General features: G+C 43.8%; 1 protein-coding gene across 1 annotated transcript in view; it reads right to left on the bottom strand.

Annotated features, from left to right (window-relative positions):
- Positions 1-14: 14 nt before the first annotated feature.
- The window catches only part of WASHC5 (WASH complex subunit 5), a 61,253-nt gene continuing 37,082 nt past the window's right edge, over positions 15-24,185 (bottom strand). Inside the window, exons 18-29 of the mRNA XM_032415472.1 lie at positions 22,656-22,757; positions 21,741-21,920; positions 20,453-20,577; positions 17,978-18,140; positions 17,444-17,546; positions 17,278-17,357; positions 13,690-13,793; positions 12,761-12,890; positions 11,382-11,478; positions 7,745-7,898; positions 4,664-4,751; positions 15-1,617 (exon numbers count right to left, since the gene is read on the bottom strand). Coding sequence (XP_032271363.1) covers positions 1,561-1,617; positions 4,664-4,751; positions 7,745-7,898; positions 11,382-11,478; positions 12,761-12,890; positions 13,690-13,793; positions 17,278-17,357; positions 17,444-17,546; positions 17,978-18,140; positions 20,453-20,577; positions 21,741-21,920; positions 22,656-22,757 — 1,383 coding nt within the window. The 3' untranslated portion in view covers positions 15-1,560. The remainder of the gene's footprint in view (positions 1,618-4,663; positions 4,752-7,744; positions 7,899-11,381; positions 11,479-12,760; positions 12,891-13,689; positions 13,794-17,277; positions 17,358-17,443; positions 17,547-17,977; positions 18,141-20,452; positions 20,578-21,740; positions 21,921-22,655; positions 22,758-24,185) is intronic.

Below are 24,185 nucleotides of genomic sequence, written 5' to 3' on the forward strand. Positions count from 1 at the left end.
GCCTGTTCTGTGAAATAACTGATGTCGGGAAAGTTGCCTTAAAATCTCTGGACTATTTTCCTCGTGTATCCTATGAGGCAATTTTAAGGTTCTCCTCTGGGTTCTTTGGAAGTAACACCTTCGTTCAGGAACGCAATCAGGGCCTCACAAGTTCCATTATATAACATGACTTAGCCAGGCTAGGATTACTTAAAGGAACAGTGAATGAACAAATAAGCACTCGTAGTATCTGGCGTAATGCTTAGAAATCAGAATTCACTGAGTTTTAGTATATTTGAAGAGATTGTGGACATCAGAGAGGTATTATGAAATTTCAGTAAATCCCCGAATATCACTAAAGTTGCTTCTCCCGAAAGAGCGGTAACAGATACCCTGGAATATTATGTAACTACTTCAGATTATGATGATAAGGGCTGAAAGAACTTGAAAAGCTTTTATAAAAAAATTTCTCTTTTTCACCTGTCAGTTATCTCCGTTGAGGACTGGTCACTAGCCAAATCCCTCGTGGCGTCAGTCATGTACCTTATTTGCCTTGTTTTAGCAGCATATGGTGGGCTTGGTTCTGTGAAAGTCCCCTCTAGTTTATCCCACACTTTTCTGGTTAAAATCTCACTTTCTTAGATCTGGCCTATTTAACAGCAGCTGGCTTTCCTTGGGGGCCATTTTCACAGAGAACCAAAGATCTCACTTCATGCAGTTAACGGATTACGAATGGAATACAGCAAGCTATTTTTGAGATGTGGCTGTAGGATGGCCATGGGCCCACCGACTGGCAAGTTCTCATGCCCCGCACCAGCCTCCTGGTGGGCGACACTTCCAAACTCCTTACGTGCTGGGCAACAATTCACTTTTATAAGATCCTGTGCTCAGCCTCGACGAGGCCGGACTGCTGGGGTGGGGCTTAGGTTGCTGAGGAAGGGAGGGAAGGATGGAAGGAGCAGCTGAAGTTGGGGAGACCTACAGAAGGAATGCTGAGAACCCCCCAGGGTCTCTGTGATTGGACGAGGACAGTGAGCCTCAGACACCAAGAAATTTCCATGGTACGTGGTCCACAGATTGTGTGGTCTCTGTGTTTGCTATCACCACGCGCCTGCATGGTGTATCCACAGGACTGACCCGACACGTGGCTTACCTTCCAGAAAAGGTTTTTTTTTTACAGGATGAATATACAACTTTGTAGTCACAGGCAGAAGGAGAACTTTGGGTACTGGCAATACTATTTTACTGAAAATCTGGAGTTGCACAAATAGTTCTTTAGAACATAAAACTAAATGGATTTATACGTAACAATTACATTCAGCATTTATAAGAGGCAGTACAAAAATGTGTTCTGCTTCTACGTGATACAAATTGCATATAATACCATGATTTAAACAATATTAATTATATCAAGTAGTGCCGTGAGATACATCTTACTCAGAATATCTGATGTTTCCCACAATTAAGGGAAAAAAAATGCAGTTCTATGAGCAGCTGAGTTTCTTAGCTTCTAAATTCATTTTAGTAACAAGAAGATTTAAGGACGATCCTTTCATCAAAGAAGCAGATGTCAAAAAAAATTTACAGGACTGTTCTGAATTCATCAAAAATGAAATTAGGCACGTGAGCTTCAGCAACCTAAAACAATGAAACAGGAGAGTTAAATTATTCATAGTGTTAGAACTCAGAACAAGTTCAGAATTTTCCACACGAAAGTTAAGTGAAAATACGCTTTGGAGCAAGCTGAATCACGGGAATGCTGGATTCACAGAGGTGGATGGCTCCTGAAACTGCTGGCTTCTGTTTCTGCTGTTCGTCACCCTGGGGTCTAACTTCTTGGCCCTGCCGACATCTGAGGGAATGCTGTCCAGCGCTCCCCGCCTCATCCTTGGCTCTCAGAGGCACTTGGATCTGCTAGGAATGTGCAGGCCTCTGGGAAGTATGAAGAGGTCATCTGAGGTCACCTCACAAGGGACTGATGACCCACCCGGGGAAGAAGAGCATGTCGCAAGTGACAGGCCAGAGGGGGGAAAGAGGAGGAAAGAAGGGCCTGGAAAGCATGCATTCCTGAACTGTTCTGAGGGGAAGCCCTGAGAGGGGTGGGGGAGGGTGAAAGAGTGGAATGTAGAGCCAGGTGACCTCCAACTGCTAGAAATGGGTATTTTTTAATAATGTACTGGCACTAAGGTACTGGCAATACTATTTTTACTGAAAAAAGCAGCGTTGGTTTTTTCTGATTATAAAGGTGTATCACCTGCTACTTAGAGGAAATTTAGCAAATGCAGAGGAATGTAAAAAGAAGTAATCACTCATCTTAATCCCCTAGAGAAAACTAAACCTGATAATTATTCTATAATGAATCCCTCTAATTTACACAGACACACTCAAAACTAGGTTCATATAATCTTGTGTCCTTTACCTCTGCTAAATCTTACGGACATCCTTGTACACCTATCTTCGTGAACTTCTGCACATATATCCAGCAGATAAATTCCAGGCAGTTGAATTGCTGGGACCGGGTGAATATATGACAAGTTTGTTTGTTTTTAATAAAGCCAAATTGCCCTCCCATAGGATAAACAGTTTGCACCGCCATCGACAGTACTGAGAAGTCCTATTTCTCCAAACCCTTCCATGCAGCGGGAGTCCAACATTTAACTTTTTACCAGTTGGAGTAAAAAACTGGGTTGGTGGAAACAGTAATTTTACTGTTATTTTGATTTGTGACTCTTGAATTAAGGTCAAACATTTTCACAAATGTTTATTTGCTATTTGTATTTCTTGTCCTGAAAACTGCCTGTTAATACCTCTTGCCTGTTTTTGTTTTTGTTTTCTGTTGGATTGGTTATCTTTTTCTTATTCATCTAGAAGAACATGCTATAAATCAAGAAAACCGGTCCTTTGTTAATATTTTCCCCAATTTTTTTTTTTTAATTAAGAGACATTTGACAGAATTCATTATATTCAGCATTCACAAGAGATCAGATCTCTAAATTTTCTTTATCGTTTCCTCCTTTGGTGTTTATCTAGAAATTTCTGAGAGCTGATACATATTTGTGTAAAATTTCTGAATTTACTGGTTCCATTTTCCACATGATCTGTAATTTATTTTGATACATGGAAGATGTGAAGAGACTAATGGGCTAATTTTTAACCACATAATGAACTAATTGTGCCAGCAATGTTGACTAAAATATTTCCTTTCTCCCCTCATTTGAGAGGCTACTTTTCCTCAGGTGCTACTGTATGCGCTCGGATTTGTTTATAGACTACATATTCTGGTCTATTGATCCATCTACTGGGTTTCATACCAGTACCACACTATTGATTTTGGTAGCTTTATAATATTTTTAAATACTTGGTATGTTTTAGTATCTTCTTTTTAAAACAATTCTTTTGGCCTGAGTTCTGTAAAATTTTTAAAAATTTTCTCACCCCCCGCCCCAGGTAAAAAAATTATCTGGATTTTGATCATAGCTGCACTAAACCTATAAACTAATAAATACTATTTGAGTTTCCTCATTCAGAGAGATGGAAAAATTAAAAAATGTTTATAGTTTTTCTAAATTGTTATTTTTTCTAAACTGTCTTTCTTATAGAGGTTATAATTCCTGACTACTTGTTAATTCTACAAATGGGATCTTCTTCCTATTTTTGAATTGGTTATTAGTGTATTTACCTTGTACATTGTCTAATCAGCTTTTTTGTACGCTTATTATTTTAATAGTTTTCCACATGATTCTAGTGGGGATTCAAGGAAGACAACTACATCCTCAATAAATAATACAAATTTGTTTTCCTTTTTTTATGCATTTTTAAACTGTCACTTCTTGTTTTATTGCCTTGAACCTGAGCGACACAAGTAGCAGCGGGAGTCAGTACGGCCGTATTACGGCTACGGCGCGGACTTCAATGGGAATGCTGCTAGTTTCACTAAGTATGATGTTGCTAGTTAGTTTTTAAAACATCGTCTTCGGCTTTTATTAAAAAAAAGTATCTTTGATCCCTAACCTACCGATTTTTTAAAATCAGAATGGCTTTTCAGAATCTATCGAAAAGTCTTTTATATTTTAGTATCAAGCTCTGCATTTTGAGCGAAAACTTACCAAAGTGGAATTACTAGTGAGACAGGAAAAGGAGAGTATCTTAGAGGGTAAAACGAAGCCATTTTTGGGAACCCTGGCCAAGTACTTCAGTTGTGAACTTAACCAAACCTGCTGTGGGAACCAGGTTTTCGGGGACGGGAAAAAACCAACCACACAATTAGTTCCCTGCCCTGGCCCCTTAAGGACTCCCCTCCTGGTCCGCCCACCTGAACTGCCCCTGGACCGGGACCGGAGCCGGGTGCGCCGCTCACAGGACGAGGGCGCTAGTGAGAGGAGCGGGCAGGTGGCGTGACGCCTGCCGCACGCAGCAGGGCGGCGCCCTCCCAGCTGCGGTCGGAGCCGGGGCGCGCAGCCGCGGGCGGGAGCTAGTGGGCGCGAGCTAGTGGGCGCGAGCTAGTGGGCGCGCAGCCGCGGGCGGGAGCTAGTGGGCGGGAGCTAGTGGGCGCGAGCTAGTGGGCGCGCAGCCGCGGGCGGGAGCTAGTGGGCGGGAGCTAGTGGGCGCGCTCCCAGGAGCGCAGGGCCCCCCGCAACGCCCTCTTTCTACGGAAAGCGCTTTAGGCGTGGTGTCCGGTGCTTACCCTCCTAGGTAGCTTTGTGTACCGAACATAATCCTCCAGAAAGAGAAGGGCGCCCACAACATCCGCAGGCATTTCAGGTATCTTCTGGCTGTAACGGAGAAGAGTCTGGATCAAGTCACTGCTCTGCGCACGGCAGACAGGGTAAGTCCACTCACTTCTTCCCTTGCTTTCTCAACACTGAAGCCCTTGATAATGAGATGAGGGTTCTCCTGTGTAAAACTTCCTCAAGCATAGGGCCTAAGGGCTAGGGGCAGATAGAAGTTAGTAATGAAGAGAAGAGCCAGTCCTGTCAGCCTGGGGTTTTCCCCGGGAGTTTCCGCTCTGACCTCAAACAGAAAATACCGTGAGCACAAACCCCAACTCCCAGAGCGGCAGACAAGGCCTTAACCCTCGGTTACAGCTGCATCCTCCGCATTCCAACGACACATTACTAAGTGAGGCCGGAGGAGAAGAAATCTCTGGAACAGCCTCTTGATTCCTGTCGTCACGCTGCCCGCAGATCTGCAGACACGACCGGGGGATGAAGTCTGCGCCGAGCGCCTCACGCGGGCCTGCAGACGCCCGCCGGCCGGCCGGCCTCACCTCCCTCCCCCTCAGCAGGTCCCCGAGCAGGCCACACCTCCCCACCCCTCCGCCCGCGGACTTGAAAGTGAACCAGGCATCTTTCCAGTTCCGGCGTGGGTTCTGCCTCCTCCGGAAGTCTAACCTGACTCCTCTGGGCAGGTGGCCTTTTCTTGTGCTTTCATCATACTTAGTATCTGCCCCCAAGACTCCTACATTTTCAGTTGTTTGTATGCTGGTTTCTTTGAGGGCCTGGGTCATGCCTTTATCTTTCAGTTTCCAGCATCTGTGATTGTACCTGCACACAGGTGTCAGATCCACACAGCATGTCACAACCTTCTGTATGGGATCCTCCTCCTCGTTCAGTCATACAACTACTGTGTTGCCAAGCACTGTTCTAGGGCTGGGAATGCAGCAAAGTACATGACAGTCTTATGCAGCTCATTCTTTCTGCACATCAAAAAGGAACTTTTCGCTCTTAAAATTATTTCCAATTTAGGTACAGACTGGCATTTTCTGATTAACGAAGGATTTCATGCAACTGGATTACTGGTTTATTTCCCTGATGATTTTTTGCTCTTGAAAAGAAGGTTGAAGAGTGATTACAACTGGAAAAGTTGCCACTGCTCTGGATCTTTCAGTGTGTGACCAGGGCTGTGTTTATATTTGCTCTGCTCCCGGCGAGGGCAGGGAAAGAGCCTCCATGCATCCCAGGTTCCTTCTGTCACTTCCCTTAGCCGGATCAGAAACCCAGAGCCCCAGCGACACCTGCCTCCTGATGGGCTCTCTCAGGGTCCCCAGAAACACGCTGTGCCACAGCCACACTTGGTAGTCGTCAGTGAAGAAGAACCAGCACGAAGGACTTGCCAATTCTTGACAGATGGGGAGCTACAGCTGGGGTGGTGGGTGTGGAGGTTTCTTCCCAATCTCCCTGTACCGGCCTGAACTGTGGTCCTTGGCTCCCTCTCCACAGTCCGGGGCACTAGGTTTCTAGGTGCCCACTGCGTTCCTTTGCAACCAGCCTCATTTTGTGAGCGCTACAATTTCATCTCTGAGACTTCCCTACCCTTCTGGGCTACCTTCTGCTTTTCAGTTGTAAAAAAGTGTGCTGTTTGAAGCAAGTCTCACCGGATGTCCTAGAAAAACATCCAGTGTGTGTTTGTTGTTCAGTCCATGAACTAAGGCGAGGAAGAACTCTACTGACTGAGGCTCTTGGGGAAAAGATGTCAGGATTTAAGAAGAACGCAAGGTCACTATGAGCCACGGGTATCCAACGGGTGTCAAGAAGCCAGTACTGCAATTTTAGCTGCCCTGCACTCCACCAGGGGCCTGGCGGTCCTCTCGAAGGGGTCAGCTGTTTTTGGAATCTCAGTACAAGCTTGGGAAACCACAGAGAAAATGTAGAGAAGAGGGTCAACAGCCAAGTGGAACCCCCAGAAGAGGTCACGGACACGGTGAGTAGCCACAGCGCGGTGAACAGGAAGGGGTAGAAGCAGCTTATCTAAAGAAAAAGAAGACCGAAGGCAGCATCCTGACGTTCACAATGTGGGGTGAGACAAAGGTAGGAGACTGCATTTATCCCAATCAGAGAGTGTAGAGGAAGGCACGACGAGTGAGATTTCAGAGACAGGATGAAATTCTTCACGCGTCACAATGAGCGACTTTCCAGGGCCGGGCACACCGCCACCAGCATCCGGCCTTGCCGTGGGAGATGATGGTGCCTCACTGATGGCCGGATCCCAGGAGGACTCCTGCCAGGGATGCCTGAGCACGGATTCACGCCCTGGGTGGAAGGTTAACTAAATGGTCTCTGAAATCATGTCTGGTGAAGACTGCTCTGTGAGGTCCTGGAAGGTCATTCCCATTAGTCTTTAAGTTACGTTGACCAAAGTGACCAAGTGGCAATCTTCCAGACTTTGGATGTACAACATCCCAGAGAAATTTATTTTGGGGCCTGACCCTTTAGAGTAACAGAGGAGGCTCGGGACCCAGCATCTCATGCAAATAGCTTTTTTTTCTATCCCAGAAAAACCACATGGGGGGGCGGGGGTAGAAAAAAGGCCTATGAGCCTTGTATCCAATAGGAACTTCTGTGTGATTTCTGTTTCCTCCTACGCTGCGACTCCAGGCTGTGCCCAGGCTCTGACACGGACATGCTCCCTGACTCCCGCCGAAGGATATGAGGCCATCCCAGGCCAGTGGCCCACCCGGACAGCCCAGGCTCCCTGAGCTCTGCGCACAGCGCCCAGAACAGCAGAGGAACAGGCCTGCACTCTCTTCCCTGTGGGGGTCGCTAATCCTGGTCACGACTCGCTCATTCTTGCCAAATCACTGTGGAGTGCACCGAGGGGGCTCCCCCAGCAGGGTGACGAAGGATGAGTGCACCTTTAGTTGCTGCAAACAAAGCTGCTTCGCACAGCAGGGTAAAGCAGCCAATTCCCATCTGCACTAGGGAGATAATAAGAGGAATTTGGAATGCAAGGTTCCCAGCTCCCTCTGTAACATCAATTCCTTTAGTACCTTGTGCACTGCTCCACTGTGGAGCGGATAAACTGGCCGATCAGCGCCAGGAACTGTTCGGTGTACCGGGAGTGAAACTGCTTCAGCAGAGTGAGCAGTCCCAGGACGAGTGGCGGCCAGTCCACGGGGTCAGCAGGCTTCCGGCAGACCATTCCTGCAAGGAGCGACAAAGGAGGAATTAGGCCACCCAGCGAAGTGCTTTCCTTTGGTGATGTTCATCCAGTGGGTATGTTTGTGAATGTCAAAATGTTTGGGGACCGTGCCCCTGCCGGCAGATGACTATCTGGAGGGAATGACAACTCTGGACTCCAGTTTGAATTAGGCCTGGGTCAGAGTGGTCTGACTCAACATAATAAAATGGTGGCTGATTTTTATAATCACCATCACTGTCTCTTTTGCTTAATATAGTAACACGTACCATTATAGGAAAGCTGAAAGAGACAAATGAAGGTAAATGAGAAGGTGAACATTACCTATAAATAAAATTACCTATAAGCAACTTCTGTTAGTGGCCGCATAGTAGTGTTAGATGCGCTGAACCACTCTCTTAAATGAAAGCAGTTTAAACCCCAGATAACAGATCTAAGAAGTATCTTTAAACACAATGTTGAACGTTATACAGTAAAAGAATCTGCAGGAGAGCCTAGACAGTGGAAGAAGGAAATGTGGGGAGTGAGTGAGCGGCAAAGCTGGCTTTTGCACTAAGGATGTCCCCCCCAATCTGGAGACCTCGGCCTTCTGCCCAGATGGCTGCAGGGAGAACAGGAGCTAGAGCTTAGGGTCTTTGAGGGGAAACACAATGCTGAAAAAGAACCAGGTTGGAGGACTTACATCACCAGATTTCAAGACTTAATTATAATAAATTATAGTAAGCAAGGCAGTATTGGCATGAGGATAAAGAGATCAATGGAAGAGAAGAGAAAAACCAGAAATAGTCCCACCCTTATATGAACAATTGAATGTCCACGAATATCCAAATGATTTAATGGAGAATGAGAAATCTTTTCAATAAATGGTGCTGAAACTGGATATCCTTATGCTGTACATAGAAAGTAATTTTAAATGGACCACAGACCTCAGTGTAAGAGCTAAAACCGCAAAGCTTCTAGAAAAAAAACCATAGAAGAATATCTTTATGACCTTAGGGTTAGTCAAAGATTTCTCAGGATATAGAAAGGACAATTATAAAAGAAAAATAGATAATTGGACATTATCAATATTGAACATTTCTGCTCATTAAAGTCACCAGTAAGAAAATGAATAGGGAAACCAGAGTCTGAGAAAAAATACACTATCTAACAAAGAACTTGTATCCATGATATATAAATAACTCCTACCACTCAGTGATTAAAAAGAAAAAAAGCCATCAACCTAATTTAAAAACAGGCAAAGGACTTGAACACTTAACAAAGAAAGAAAGAATGGCCAAAAAGCACATGAAAAAGTGCTCAACATCATGAATCATTAGGGGAAGGCAAATGAAAACGACGAAATACCACACACACCCCCATTAGAACGAATAAAATTAAAAAGACTAACATTGCCAAACGCTGGTGGGATGTAAAATGTACACCACTTTGGAGAAAGGCGTTAGGCAGGCCAGACAGGCCTTCAGATCCCGCACCTGGGTTCCTGTGAAGGCTGGGCCATCCCTTACTTAAACCAGAGATGCCCAAACAAGTTATCCTCATTTCCCTAACCTGGGCCTTGGCAACTCTGAATTTACTCAATGCCCACTGGACGAGACAATGATGGTCATCAGAACATGAAGAAATGACCCTTTCCAGGTGGACAGCAGCAGTGACACTTACAGCAAAAGCTTCCTCTCTGAATGTGGCCCTACAGAGATTCTGCCTTAAAGACAGACCGCGGCAGGCAGGCGTTTCTTAGGTCAGTCTTGAGAGCAACCCTCAGCAGGGTTAAATACGTGTTTTCTGGGTCTCCAAACACCCTGATGTTCCTTCCTAGTCCTACTTACCATTATTTTGCTTCCCAGATTAACACATCACTCTAATTCATGAAAAGAACTGTAGTCAGATATAGATACATCTCTAGGACACTAAAAAGTTTGTTTTGTTTAAAGATCTAGAATTCGATGGAATAGTGAAATGCTTCCTATGGGCAGCTATATAATGAAAGAAATACTACCTAAGAATGAGACCAGTGAACAAATAGTCTTTAATGAAAACAGGATCATCTTCATGCACTGACAATCCATCATCATAGAGGGTCACGTATTCTTGTTTAGTTCTAACACAGAGACAACAGAGGAACAACATGACTCTGAGTCTTGAGATGAACTCCCAAGCCCACCCTGGGATGGTTGTTTACGTTGATTTTGGCCAATATACAGAAAAGGACTTAGCGTCAGGGCAACGCTTGCTCCGTGCCAGGAACTGTGTCAGGTCGTTCAGAAAATCGGGTTGGCCTGAGAGGTTACGTAACTTGGCCACAGTCACACAGGTGAGCGCTGCTTGAGCCAGAGTCCGGACTCACATCCGTCCGTCAGTCAGTCCTGCAGCGGTATTGACGGGCGCCACCATGCTCTGCATTCTGTGGCAGGGGCACATCCTGCTATGGGAGCTGTGTCTGGAATCGAGGAGTATTTCTGAATGAGAGGATAAAAACCTTACAGAGATTCCACATCTCTATCCTTAAAAAGCTTATGAAATAGGAAGGGGAAATAGCTCAAGGAAGAAACTCATTTTGGAATTGCTGGCTAAGAAATAGCACATTTACAGGAAAGCTCCTATGATATTTTTGTTTTATTTTTTTTTATTTTAAAGATTTTATTTATTTATTTGACACAGAGAGAGAAAGCACAAGTAGGCAGAGAGGCAGGTAGAGAGAGAGGGAGAAGCAGGCTCTCCACTGAGCAGGGAGCCGGACGTGGGGCTCTATCCCAGGACCCAGGGATCATGACCTGAGCCGAAGGCAGCCGCTTAACCGACTGAGCCACCCAGGCGCCCCACCTATGATATTTTTAAAGTAAATAAACCTCTATAGCAGATTTGACAAAGCTCAACTTCGATATAAAGTTTAGAGGCAGAGGAAGGACCTGGGAAACTATTAGAAAAGTGTTCCTAAAAATAGTAAGATAAAGTGATCAATGGCAAGAAAAAAAGAAAATAGGGCAATGTGCCTGGCCAGGACAAAGATACTGAAAGGCTTTGGCAGCTCGTCTGTACCGAATATTTTCACATGTCATCACATGTACAGACATTGTAAAGTACTGGCTATGGCTGTTACTTCTCACACGGCAGCTCCTGATACTCGGGAGGCACACACCACCCCTGAGATTGGAACGGTAACCAAAGGAGGTTTCTCTCACACCACGATCAGCTGCCTAAACATTAAAGAAAGGAGAGAAGCAAAGATCCCACACATTTTACAAGTTGGCTAATCTTTGGAAATCAAGGGTGGACTATATTTGGTTAATGGTAAATCCACTGTCTACACCTCATGAAGGGACACTATACTTCACAGGCCCAAAGACGTGCATTTTCTCCACACTCCTCTGACTAAGGAAAGATCTCGTCGGTGACGCAGCACTCTCACTACAAAGAGCTGTTTGGTGAGGTATTAATCCACTGTTACCGTGTTACTGTGACTTCTTGCAAGGAATGTCATACAGTACCTAGGTTTTTGTTGTACTGAAGTTTTGGCAACTGCGCGATCAAAAACAGGAAGTTGACAACTGGGAAGTAGGGTAAGCGCTTTGTTGTGATGTATATCTGGAAAGAGAAAGGTAAGAAAAATCGATGACTTCTTCCCAAGGCACAAGACAGCAGAACACATGTTCAAATGGAAAGCTTCCATTTTCTTTCAGTTTGCCCTTCAGGCTACCGAAAACAGGGAGGGTTCAGCATTAATTTGCTGCCTGCAGAGTTAAATGTAATACCACCGACCCCTGCAAACATAAAAACCTATATAAAAACGAGCCCTTTTGGGAAGGGAACAGTTTTGCTTGGAGATGAGCAGTTACTTTCCCCTCGAATCCTCTTCATGTCATTCACAAAGGGAGAGGGAAAAGGATGGGACGTGTCGCAGAGCGGTCTCCTTGCTAGCTGCGGCGCACATAGTACAGTCGGGGATACCCGGCCATCGCCCTCCCTCCCTCAACTCCCCGGGGGGCAAGGCAGCGCTCTGGCTGGGAGCCCTGGCTCTGGTCAGACTCCCTGCCTCCCGCGCTCGCCCGTGTGGAGCCCCGGGGAAGTCATCAGCCTCTGAGCCTCGAGTTCCTCACCCGACGATGGCATGGTTCATGGTGCTGCTGAGATGATGGCACGTCACCCACAGCCGGGGCTGACAGGGCTTGGCACGAGGGGAGTGCTCACAAAATGTTAGCTGCTACTTAGTTTCTTAGCTTTTGTCCAAAACCCAGGGGGGCGTATAGCTTTCGTATTTTACAGATTTTAGAAAGGTCATAGAGGGTCTAGGCTTACAGCCTATCATCAAAGTCATCAGTATTTCTGCAGCAAAACATGAATATTCACTGAAGTATAAACAGCCTTATGTCAGTTCGGGATGAGTTTCGCCACCAAATGAGATCTGGCACCAACCTGGAGAAAAACCTTTCAGCTTGCAGAGGTTTTTGAAGTCAGAATTGCAGAAGACAGTCTGTGGCCCCAGATTATGGTTGTGATTACTGTCAGCCACGAGGGAAGCATCTTTGGGCCCCAAGGATCAATGCCATCACTTAGCAGCAGTTCAAATAAAAACCCCAGATAAACCTAAAACTGATCTCCTACAGATAAGAGTATCTCACTTTTTAAGGAACCGTGGCAAACACGGTATTACCTGATTCCCATGGCCTGAATCAGGCAGGGAAGGTGTGATCATCCTATCACTCAAGGGAAACTGGAACTCAGGAAGGGAGGGGGCTTAAGAGAATGGAGATTCTGGGATTAGAACCCAGGCTCTCCCAATATTTTAGCAAGTGATCTGCTGTCTGGGCCAAATCTCTGCAGGGACCATCCATCTCCTGCCACTCCACTCCATACTTGAATCATTGACCTTATTCAGTGGGTTGTGGATGCCAGCCGCCTCCAGGTAGGCTGTGATCTCATACAAGAGCGTGTTGTCTTCTTTGGGGTAAGGAAGCGAAGGGTCCTGATAGTGGGCTTCAATATCTGCCAGGAGAGCCCTACGCGAGGAAAAAACAAAACAGAACAGGGATAAACGTTAGAGATGAACACAATTCATACAACAGTTAACACAGGCTATGATGTGATCTTTCCGGGCCTCGGTTTCATCTGTAAAATGAGGCCTTGATCCTCCTAATTCTCAATTCCCATACCTGTGATTGGTTGTTAAGTGGAAAATGTGACGTAGAGTATTTTATCTTTTGGAGTTAAATCGAATGCTTTTGCCATTCCAATTTTTATGAACTGACTGAACTGTTTTCAGTAACTGCTTTATCAAAAGCGCTGACTTACTGACTGGCAAAAAAAGATTACTTATTTTTAAGTAGAGGCTGGGAATGAGAGCAAGTTGCTGGGGAGGTGGAGGATATGACTGTACTTCAGGACGTGTGCCCACAGCCACTCGTGGTAATTAGCACACTTTGAATAGCCCTCCGGATGATCAGTGACTCAGTCCTCCGGAAATCTAGGTGTGGATTTTGGTAACAGTTGCTTTCTCAATCTGTGCAAGTCCTCAGCACAATGTCTGATGTGTCCTAAGTGATCAATAGATGTTGACTAAATAAATGAATCCATCAGTAATGAGTGAGTGAGAGAGAGAGAGAGAGAAGACCAAGGGACAAGACTGAGGAAAGGGGCTTATACGACAGATTTGGTTATCCCTGGGAAGGAAGGCTCTAAATTCAGAGAGCCTTCTTACCTGAAAAGGTCGTAAAAGGGTAAATACTGAAGAAATTGGGGTGCTAATGGATAATGAATAATCCAGGCCCCTAGGTGGCTGTTTCGAATGCCGGCACTTACTTATTGAGATTCTCCAGAGCGGCTGCCAGATGTTTGGAGTCAAACCGACAAGAATAATTGAGTTCATTGGCAATCTGTTGTCTCAGAATCTGCATCTGTCCCACCTGGGAACGAGCAAGAGGAAGAAGAGGGAGAACACACAGTGCTTCCAGGTGACAGCGAGGAGGCAAACACGAAGATGACCATTTTCTACTGGAAGGATCACCATGTTCTACAGGAAAATCTAAGGATTTCCTGGACTGGTTCTGTGGCTAAGACCAGTGTCTTCCCTGAAGGAGCACAAGGAACGTCTGGATAGACTCCTGTATGCCAACCTCAAATATCCCTGAAGTCTAATATTATACGAAGTGACATGAATGGTCAGTTGTTCACATATTAAAGGTGTCTGTTTTGAAGCTCTATTTATGATCTTTTGAAATAAGTTCTCCAAGCTTAGTAGCTGCTAACGAGAAGTTAACTTCCTTCATTTGTCCTAAGCTGAACTTTCTTGAGTCCCAACGACGCCATTTCACTCTGTTTTTCTAAAATTTGGTGACTATAAGCCTAGCCACATCGCCCAGAATTACAGATCATGTAACAACCTCGGTTATAAAATAAACTATATAAAATCTTCCAAAAAGGCCCTTCTAACAATGATAACCTCTCATCTAAGGGTTCCTAACCTTGTTCTGGTACCTTGGACCTCTTTGGGAATCTGGTGACGCCTATTGACACTGTCTTAGAATAATTCTTTTCAGTGTGCAAAATAGGGGCCTGGCTGGCTCAGTAGAGCATGTGACTCTTGACCTTGGGGTTGTAAATTCGAGCTCCACGTTGGGTGTAGAGATTACTTAAAAATAAAATCTTTAAGGGGCGCCTGGGTGGCTCAGTTGTTAAGCGTCTGCCTTCGGCTCAGGTCATGATCCCAGGGTCCTGGGATCGAGCCCCGCATCAGGCTCCCTGCTTGGCGGGAAGCCTGCTTATCTCTCTCCCACTCCCCCTGCTTGTGTTCCCTCTCTCACTGTGTCTCTCTCCGTTAAATAAATAAAATCTTTAAAAAAAAAAAAAATCTTTAAAATAAAATAAATGTGCACAATAAAACATACAGGATAACAATGGAAGCCAGTTGTAACAAAGTATAATTCTCAAACCATTAAAAGACGAGATCTGCAATACAGAATTATGTCAGCATGGCAGATTAAGCACGACATTTCCGAGTAGTGATGAGCATAAATGATATCTGGAGATGTCTATAACCCCTGTCCGGTGATAGGAAACTATCTTTGGGTCAGGTCTGGGACAGAGTTCAGATTGTTCCAACAAGTTCAATTTGTTGGCATCATAAAGTCAAAAGTAAATTCTTTTTGTGCCCGTGAATTTCTTCATTCCTATTCTAGGAAAGCTGTCCCCAAAAGATTAGCAAGAGGGAGAGGAGGAATCGGAGGGAAGACTGTTTTATGATGCTAGTAACAGTGAGGGAGAAATGGACACAGTGGTTGGGAGCAGAGAAAAGTTAAAAAAAGAGTGGCCTTCTCTAAGAGCAAAGAAAAGATCTTTAGATAAATGGAACCTGTAACACTTAAAAGTGTTTTAAAACACCTCGGATGTGTTACTTTTGACCACTATTCTTACTAGATTATTATTCTACTTACGTGAAGAAAATAAAATTTAAAAAATGTTCTCATAAGAAACCTTTTATTAATAGAAAAATATTATTATTGAAAAACTGGAATAGGGCAAGGCCAAGAAAATAGTGGGTTTCCTCAGGCCACTCAATAATGTCCTTCCAAGCTTTTATCTGGCCCATGGACCCCTTGCTGAATTCTAGATACTCTATGTCCAAGATTCCCTTGAAAATACCAGTCTAGGAAAGGAAGCAGAGATACGGGCAGTTTAACCTAACTTGCTCTTCTCTAAAGCATATGCAGTCTCCGTGACCACCGTTTCCTCTCTGGTGCTCACTTACTACAAGCCATTGCTAAGGTTCTGGAGGCTGAGCAGTCTGGGAGCCGGTGCACTCCATCTACCCATTTGCTGGCTAGCTCGAGAGGTCTTCGGACTGTCCGTCCTTCTCCAGCTCTCTGGGTAGCGCTGCCCAGCACAGCAGCCAGAGCTGCGTGGGGCTCTTTAACCTTAAGCTGATTAAAATGAATAAAAGTTAAAATCCAGTTCCTCATTCCCACAAGCCACATCGTAAATGCTCAATAACTACATGAGGCTAGTGGCTGTCATCAGACAGCGCAGAGTATTTCCATCGCTCTTCCAGATTAGCTAAAGACAAATGGACAAATCTGTCCTTGAGGGCTTTATGTAAAGATCACGGACTTAGACAAATACTTGGTTATTGCTGAATTACCAGCAATTACAACTCACAGAGGTCTGTACTAGCCCCTGGGGAACCTCTTTGAAGCATCTCTGTAATCCCCTCAGCCTCCCACAGAACTGAGACTCAGGCCTGTCCAGCCTCAGGCAATTCTCTGCTCCTCCTAAAGGCTTCCCAGCAATGAGGAACAGCCTGAGCAGCTCTCAGTATCCGGCAATCATGCGGCTAAGGAGTGTTAGGCGTCCGTAACAAGAGGACACCCAGCAGAGTCAAAGGCTCTGGGTGTTACCTATTCTCAGTTTCCAAATTAAAAAAAAAAGTCACTGCAATTATGGGAAATATCTTGTGAATTTGGCTGAGGCACCATCAGTACTATCTCCATGAACAACTAATATAATTGAGAACAAGAGAATGGAACTTCCCCAAATTCCCACAGCAGCCTAGACTTTTCTTGTGGTAGGTGAGACTTTTAACCATGAATTGGTTTTCCACCAGGACACCTACTCTTTCCTACTGTTCTGTAAGTGGGCTTTCTGAGGAGGCAGCGAGTATTTCCTTTAACTCTGTGTCTCACAGCAAGTGACGATGCTTTGCACATAATGAGTGTTCAGCAAAGCGGTGTTGAGTGTCTTGGATCATCACACGATGAGAGGAAGACACACAGAAGACACAGAGGGTCCCCGGAGCTGACACTATGGTGTGAAGGCAGGAAAGCAGGTAAGTGAATTCTAAAGTAACTCCGATTTCCATCCAACAAGTTAATCTCATTTCACTTTCTTACTCATTTCTAAATTTAGACAAGAGTGTTCTATTCATGGTGTGAGGATAACTTACGTCCCAGAGAACTTGGCTTTCTAACATCTGTGCAGACCCAAGAGGGGAGAGAAACAATGTCCTGTGCTAACACCTACTTGGAGCAGATCAAGAGCTGTACACTGACAGAGGAGCTCATTAAATAAACCTGTTACGTCAGGATGGAGCACCACCGAGGGAGGAAGATTTCCATTTTTTTGTGTGAAAGCACTTCTTGCCCGAAGTCATTAAAAAAAAAAACCAAAAAACGGTTCTCTTTGGTGAAAGGAGAATGACAGGCCAATCAACGAAAAACACAGTCAAGAACAGTTCCAGAATGGATGATAAAGGACAACTAATTTAGAAATAACGATAAACTGAAGTGTTGTATGTTTGCTTTGATGACAAAAGAAGCATGGCTTTCTCTGGGTAACAAAGTTACAAGAAAATAATTTAAAAAATACAGTATTGATTTTCACCCTCTCTCAACATACCTTCATGATAGCCTCGAGATAAGATGTCCAAATCTTCTGTGTTTTGGCAATGGCGGAAAAATAAATTTTATTCGAATTTGCTGAAAGGTTAAAATATAATTTTCTGTTTAGTAAAAATGGAAAAGCTAGTGTTACCTCCATCTCAGGCTACTTTCAGAACACTTACCTACTATGCTTTTTAGGGGGCTGACAGCATTCATGAGAGTTTTCAAAGTATCCTGTACAGTTCTGTCTCTCAGGATAATTTTCTGAAACATACTGAGGAAATTCTAAAACAAGAAGACACGTAAGGAACTAAATACTAATGATGAATATAAATATAAATAAATATAATGAATACAGTAAATAATACTTAACTAAAGTGCTATACAGAACACAGCCTGGCCTAAGTCACAAAATGCTATAAAGGATAACAGGGAAGAAGCAACTTCCAGTTCCTGTTAGAAACACCCCCTGCTCGGAGGAGCTGGTTTCAGAGAGAGTCTCAACTTCCTCACATGAAACTCCCCAAACCAGTCTACACATAAAAATACTGTGCTGGCCAAAGAAATTCTAGTTTATGCTCAGTTCTCATCTACCTGACAAGAAGCATGTATGTGTGTCTGGTGTCGGTACAGGAAAGCATGAAAGAAAAGCTAAACGAGCTCCTCGCCCCTCTCCCAGGGCAGCGGGAAGCAGGCACGGAAGCTGGAAGGCTCACCTGGAGCTCTCTGACAATCATGAAGCACAGAAGCCTGTCTAACCCGTTCAGACCAAAAGTCCCCAAGGTGGTCTGGATTTCTGAGAAGAGGCGGCTGCTGGTTACTTCTTGGTGAGTTTTCATATCGTACCAAGTGTTCAGCTGGTCAATGTGACACGTCATTCTAAAAGAAAAACAAACACTCAAAACCCAAAAGCAGCTCAGAATGAGTTCATCCTGAGGAGATGTGGGACGCAACAGGGTTTGGGCATCAGCTGTGAGGAACGACGGTTACGTGGTCTGTTTAATAACCTCTGCATCTCGGCACCCAGGGTATCTCATGGTGAATGCCCAACGGCCAGGAAGGCAAAATTCAGTGAAATCACCTTTTCCTGCCCTATGGCAGGTCACCGGTTTGTCTCACTCATTTCCACTGAGTCGGGCTGTTGTTTGGAGCTGAGCAGAGAGGACGAGGTTGGATTTGGTTGTCAGGCTGGAAGACGTGAGAGCCCAGTTTTCTCTCCACAGGATCTTTCTTAGATTCCCAGAGACCGGGCCATAAGAGTCTTGTGTCATTTCCATTTTGATAAGAAAGGAACTTCAAATCCTGCTGCCCTATGGAACATTTGTGACTATGACAACACAGCCATTTCCTCTTTCCTCCCGGTTCTGGTCACCAACCAGTGATTCCTTTCAGACTTAAGAGTGTGCTGACAGCAATGATAACAACCGACAGTATTTACTGAGCACTTCTTAGATGTCAGGTTCTGTGCTAAGACCTTTTCCTTTTCATCCTCATCACGGCTCTGTGATATTCAAGCTGTGTGACCCTCATTTTACAGATGAGACTACTTAGTGAGGCCTGATTCCAACACCACATCCTTAACCACCATTTTACTGGCTCTCAAATGCTGGCACAGGGGCCTTAAATCACTGTTGGGTGGGTTCAAAATATATGCCCAGATCCCATTCCTGGGGTTTGGGTAGGTCTGTGGTGGAAACCCAGCCTCTGAAATTCTAGTAAGCTCCACGGAGGATATGCTCCCAATTCTAAGAGCCAGGACATCTCTTTACTGAAATGAGGCTCGGGAGGAGAGGCTTATATTTGGAAGGAAATGGGAAGAACGAGATTTCCAGAACTGCATTCTACTTTCAAGCTTCGAAGTATCCTGCTCTTGTCACCCAGTGCTGGCACTCTGAATGTGTCACTTGAGAGGCGCCCAGTGTTGATGAATCAGTCGGTAATATCCCAATGCTTAGTCCTCTCTGCAAGTCTTAACATGGCACTAGATGGAGAGTCTTCTAGAAGGGCTTCAGTGACCCACCCTTGGGTACCAAGAAAGCAGGAGTTATAAAACATTTTGGGTCATTTACTCTTTTTCCATGAGTCATAGACAAAACTCATTTGTGCCTGAATTTTTGGAAGAAGTTTACATATAGGGTGTTAAGTTGCATAACTTTTGAGAGACCAAATAAGCTGGAATTTGAAGGCAGTACAGAAGAGCCATGTCATAAAGATATTCAGCTTACACAAATCCAACAACACATGCGCTGCTGGACAGAGAAGAGAAGTCACCTTTCCCTGGGTAATCACACCAACCACTCCACTCAGGGAGCGTGCGCACAGGGCTAAACACGAGACAGAAAACAGGAGCCTGCTCTTCCCTCAGCTGGGCTTAGTACCAACTGCCTCGTCAGAAGCTCAACAGAAAAAGGCGGAAAACTAGACGTAAAGACAGAAGCAGTGTGCAAGTCTCTCCCATGGTGCCCACCTAAAATATTCTTAAGGGTGGTTTGATTATAATGAGATGTTCACCCATGTGACCATATATGAACTGTGACCCACTGCATGCAGAGCTGTGCAGCCTGCCCTTGAATGGCACAGTGTTTAGGAGTCGGGCCCCGGGGTCAGAGGCTACCATTTAGACCCAGACCTTGGATAAGTGACTTATCTTTTCTGTGCCTCAGTTACTTCTCTTTAACATGGGAAGAATAACAATACCTCAGAGATTGCTGTGATGTGTAAATGAAGGGATGTGTATGAAGGGCTGAGAAGTGTGTACAAGGTAAGTGCTAGAAAAGTGCATGGGTGTGCAGGTAATCTTCAAAGGTCTTGTGACAAGTGCAAGACTCAGTGACGGGAATGGGGCACTGTGCCACAATTACAAAGGTACAGATGAGCAATCTGTAATCAAAAAAGTTTTCATATGCCAGGGGGTCCACGGGCCCAAGTGAGTAGGACAGTAGTTGGAAAGCAAGAGGAGTACAAAACTAAAAGGTGGCTGAACAGACCTTAGATTTATCTTAACCTCTATTTCCTTGGACCGGGTCTCCTCAGGCACACTGTGGAAAATACCCCGTCTCAGAAAGTGACTCTAATAAACCCATTAGAATTGATCCAAGTGTGGTAGGAACAAGGGTGTGATCTGAGGAAAATGTTCAGAGACTTCTATTGTCCACCGTGTTCAAGGCCCAGTGGAATTCAGATACACCTACTTGGGGTCTGTGATCCTCAAGATTTCTCTGCAGAGTCGACCGATAAATGTTACGGACTCGTCCACAGGGGTAAACTTTGGTATTGGAATATGAGTAGACTGGTACATACTCTGCCAATCCTGAATCTAGAAACCAAACCAAACCGTAAGTATTTAGTACAATTAGCCCTTGAACAACATGAGGGCCAGGGCACTGACCCCCACCACAGTTGAAAATCCACATGCAACTTTTGATTCGCTTAAAACTTAACTACTAAAAAAAACCCCAAAAAACCCCAAAACAAAAAACAATAACAACAAAAAACTTAACTACTAATTAATAGCCTACTGTTTACCAGAAAAGCCTTATCAATAACATAATTAACACATATTTTGTATATGTATTATATACTGATTCGTACAACATAAGCTAGAGAAAAATGTTAAGAAAATCACAAGGAAGAGGAAATATATTTTACAGTACCACACTGTATCTATCGGAAAAAATCTGTGTATAAATGGACCCTCGTGTTCAAACCCATGCTGTTCAAGGGTCAGCTGTACCTCTTTGATAAGATTACCTAGTTATTCTTTTTCCACGTAGTTTTACAAATATAATGTTGCATAAACAGTGACAATAAATGCTCCTTGGTTTTGAAGAGGAAACTTAAAACTGTATTAATAGCTCCCAGAAATGCCACATGTAACATTTATAAAAAAGAAATATTTGTGACAAGCGAAGTGACTGAGAAGTGAGAAGAGACACAGGCATTTCTGGCTTTCTGTCTTTAAGTTAACCTGTATCGATGTAATAATAAAATTCCAAAATATCATAAGGCTGGAAGATACTTAATCTATTAAGATTCCAAATGAAATCTTGTGAGTTCCCTAATTAAAAACTTACTCCTTGTCAACTACTGACCAAAATCAAACTTCCCTGAAGGTACTCTGAAGGTATTCGTGACCATCTAATGCTTACTGATTCTTAGTAACTATTTAAGTAAACTTTCTTATTGGCATTTCTGAGGTTTGGAGCATGTATTTAATTTTCTTTTTAAGATTTATTTATTTTAGAGAGACAGCGAGAGAGAGCAAGAGCAGAGGGACAGAGGGAGCGAGAATCTGAAGGAGACTCCATGCTGAGCGTGGAGCCCGACGCAGGGCTCGATCTCCCAACCCTGAGATCACAACCTGAGCCGAAACCAAGAGTCAGAGGCTTAACTGCACCACCCAGGCGCCCCCTTGGGGCATGTATTTTAAATGTCAGAACAACAAATGTAGTCAAGAATTTTCAAAATTTAATTAGATACCTTTGTTCTTAAGAAGTTATTACACTCTTGTTCCACATTATAATTTATAATACGAGAAACTTCTTCCTGCCAAATCTTCAGACCATAAATGTTGACATAGTCCTGTATGTATTCAAAAGAGCGATGGAATCCATCCATGGTAGCCCCCAACTCTTTCAGCTTGGGCATCAATTCACTTGACTGTGCAAAAGGGGAAACACAAATCTATTACACTGGAGTAGATGGTCAACCACTAATATCTACATTAGACTTTAAATGAGACGCCTACTGGGAGACAACAACGATAGTTGAAGACAGCTTTGGAAATACTCATTTCCTACCTCAACCAGGATGAGTGGCAACTTATGTCAGACATTCAGCAAAGAAGAGGTTTCATTCATTTGGGAAGGAAGCCTCATACAAAAGAATATAAAAAATGAAAGTTGACGACTTCTCTCACGTCATTTGATGAATATATATATAACCTTAAAATACTTAAAATAGTTTAAATTGAATTTACTGGGGTGAAAAGTACCCTAGATATAAATTTTAGGCCCATTTTTTTTTCCTCCTGAGAAAAATGAGCATATTCTTTAACAGATCAAAGAACATAAAAAATTACAGGCTTTATAGTTCCTATGTGCCTTAGGGTTAGCATATTCTTCTAACTTTAAGAAGTAACTCTGAATCGCAGACATCAGTTCAATTCTTAAAATTGGGGATCAACAGGTGACAGGAAAGGGCTGGTTTTGGAAAGGATTTTCTTATTGTACAAACAGATTACAATATGGGATTGAAAAGCACATTGGTCACTTGCACTGAACATCATATTTTAGATATGTGTTAGGAGGAAAGGTCTTGTTCCTGATAGTTAGAAATAGTGTGCTCATCCATTCTGCAAGCTGGGCAGAGAGAAAGGACAGACCCATCTGGTACCTTGGCTCGGGGGTTGAAGATCAATCCCTTATGAAGAGCAAAAGCAACGCGTTTAACTAGCTCCTTCCTTATTCCATCTTCCAGTAACTGTTTTGGATCTACCTGCATGCAAATTAAAAAGCAATGAATGGCAGTGAGGAAAAGTTCTGTCGTGAAGAAATCCAAAGGAAAGACGGTTTCCAGAATCTGTGGGGGAGCCCTCTCCTACCCCATTTCTCAATGACTGGGACTTTTCTCCTTTCCTGTCCCTCTGATCTTGTGCAGCTTGGACAGAATGATTAAACCTGTAACTCTTTAAGACTCGGCTGACCGCAGTAAAATTCATGATTTTACAACATGACTTCCCAAGATGGTGGGTCTGAAAAGTTTTAAATTGTCTCTCATTTTTTACATCATTTCATTAAAAGTAAAAAGTGTCTTTTCTCCGCACCAGGAGGAAGGGTGGAATGTAGGGCCTGCCCTTGAATTCAGTGCATGCCTTTCTTCCCCATGTCACCTCAGGGCATCTCCAATCCCGTGAGCAAACTGAAGCTTGCAAACAGATTTAACAATTCTCTTTTCTTTCAGCATTCTTGGAATGCTGTTTGTAATTAGGGAGATAAAATGGGAAAGCAAATCTGCCATGGAACTCTATAAACTTATTTTACTGGTTCTTTTTTCTGTAATGAGAAAGCATTTGTTATTCCCTAAAAGACTGTCTCCTATCATATCCATAAAACATCAAATAGTTTGAACATAATCCTTTGAACTCCCTGAGACTTGTCTCTTGTACTTTTAATTTGTAAAATGAACCATTATTTTAAAAAGTCATAAAGACAAATGGATGGGTTCCATCTGGGTTTGATTATATTTAAACTTTAAGAACGACAATTGCAATGAAAGTTGCACAAAATACAAAAGCCAGAGAAACATGTTGAGCTACATCATGACTAAGTAATCAGCAAAATTCAGACTGGAAAAAACAACAGGTCAAAGCCTGTGGGTTCCACTCTGGAAAACAGTATGGAGGGTCCTCAAAAAGTTGAAAACAGAGGTACCCTACAACCCAGCAATTGCACTACTGGGTATTTACTCCAAAGATACAAATGTAGGGATCCGAAGGGGCACATGCACCCCAGTGCTTATAGCAGCAATGTCCACAATAGCCAAACTATGGAAAGAGCCAAGATGTCCATCAACAGATGAATGGATAAAGAAGATGTGGTGTGTATATATATATACAATGGAATATTATGCAGCCATCAAAAACCGAAATCTTGCCATTTGCAACAACGTGGATGGAACTAGAGGGTATTATGCTAAGCGAAATAAGTCAGTCGGAGAAAGACATGTATCATATGACCTCACTGATATGAGGAATTCTTAATCTTAGGAAACAAACTGAGGGTTGCTGGAGTGGTGGGGGTTGGGAGGGATGGGGTGGCTGGGTGATAGACATTGGGGAGGGTATGTGCTATGGTGAGTGCTGTGAACTGTGTAAGAGTGATGAATCACAGACCTGTACCTCTGAAACAAATAATACATTATATG

The sequence above is a fragment of the Phoca vitulina genome, unplaced genomic scaffold (genome assembly GCF_004348235.1).
Source record: "Phoca vitulina isolate PV1807 unplaced genomic scaffold, GSC_HSeal_1.0 scaffold18, whole genome shotgun sequence".
NCBI classification, from domain to species: domain Eukaryota; kingdom Metazoa; phylum Chordata; class Mammalia; order Carnivora; family Phocidae; genus Phoca; species Phoca vitulina.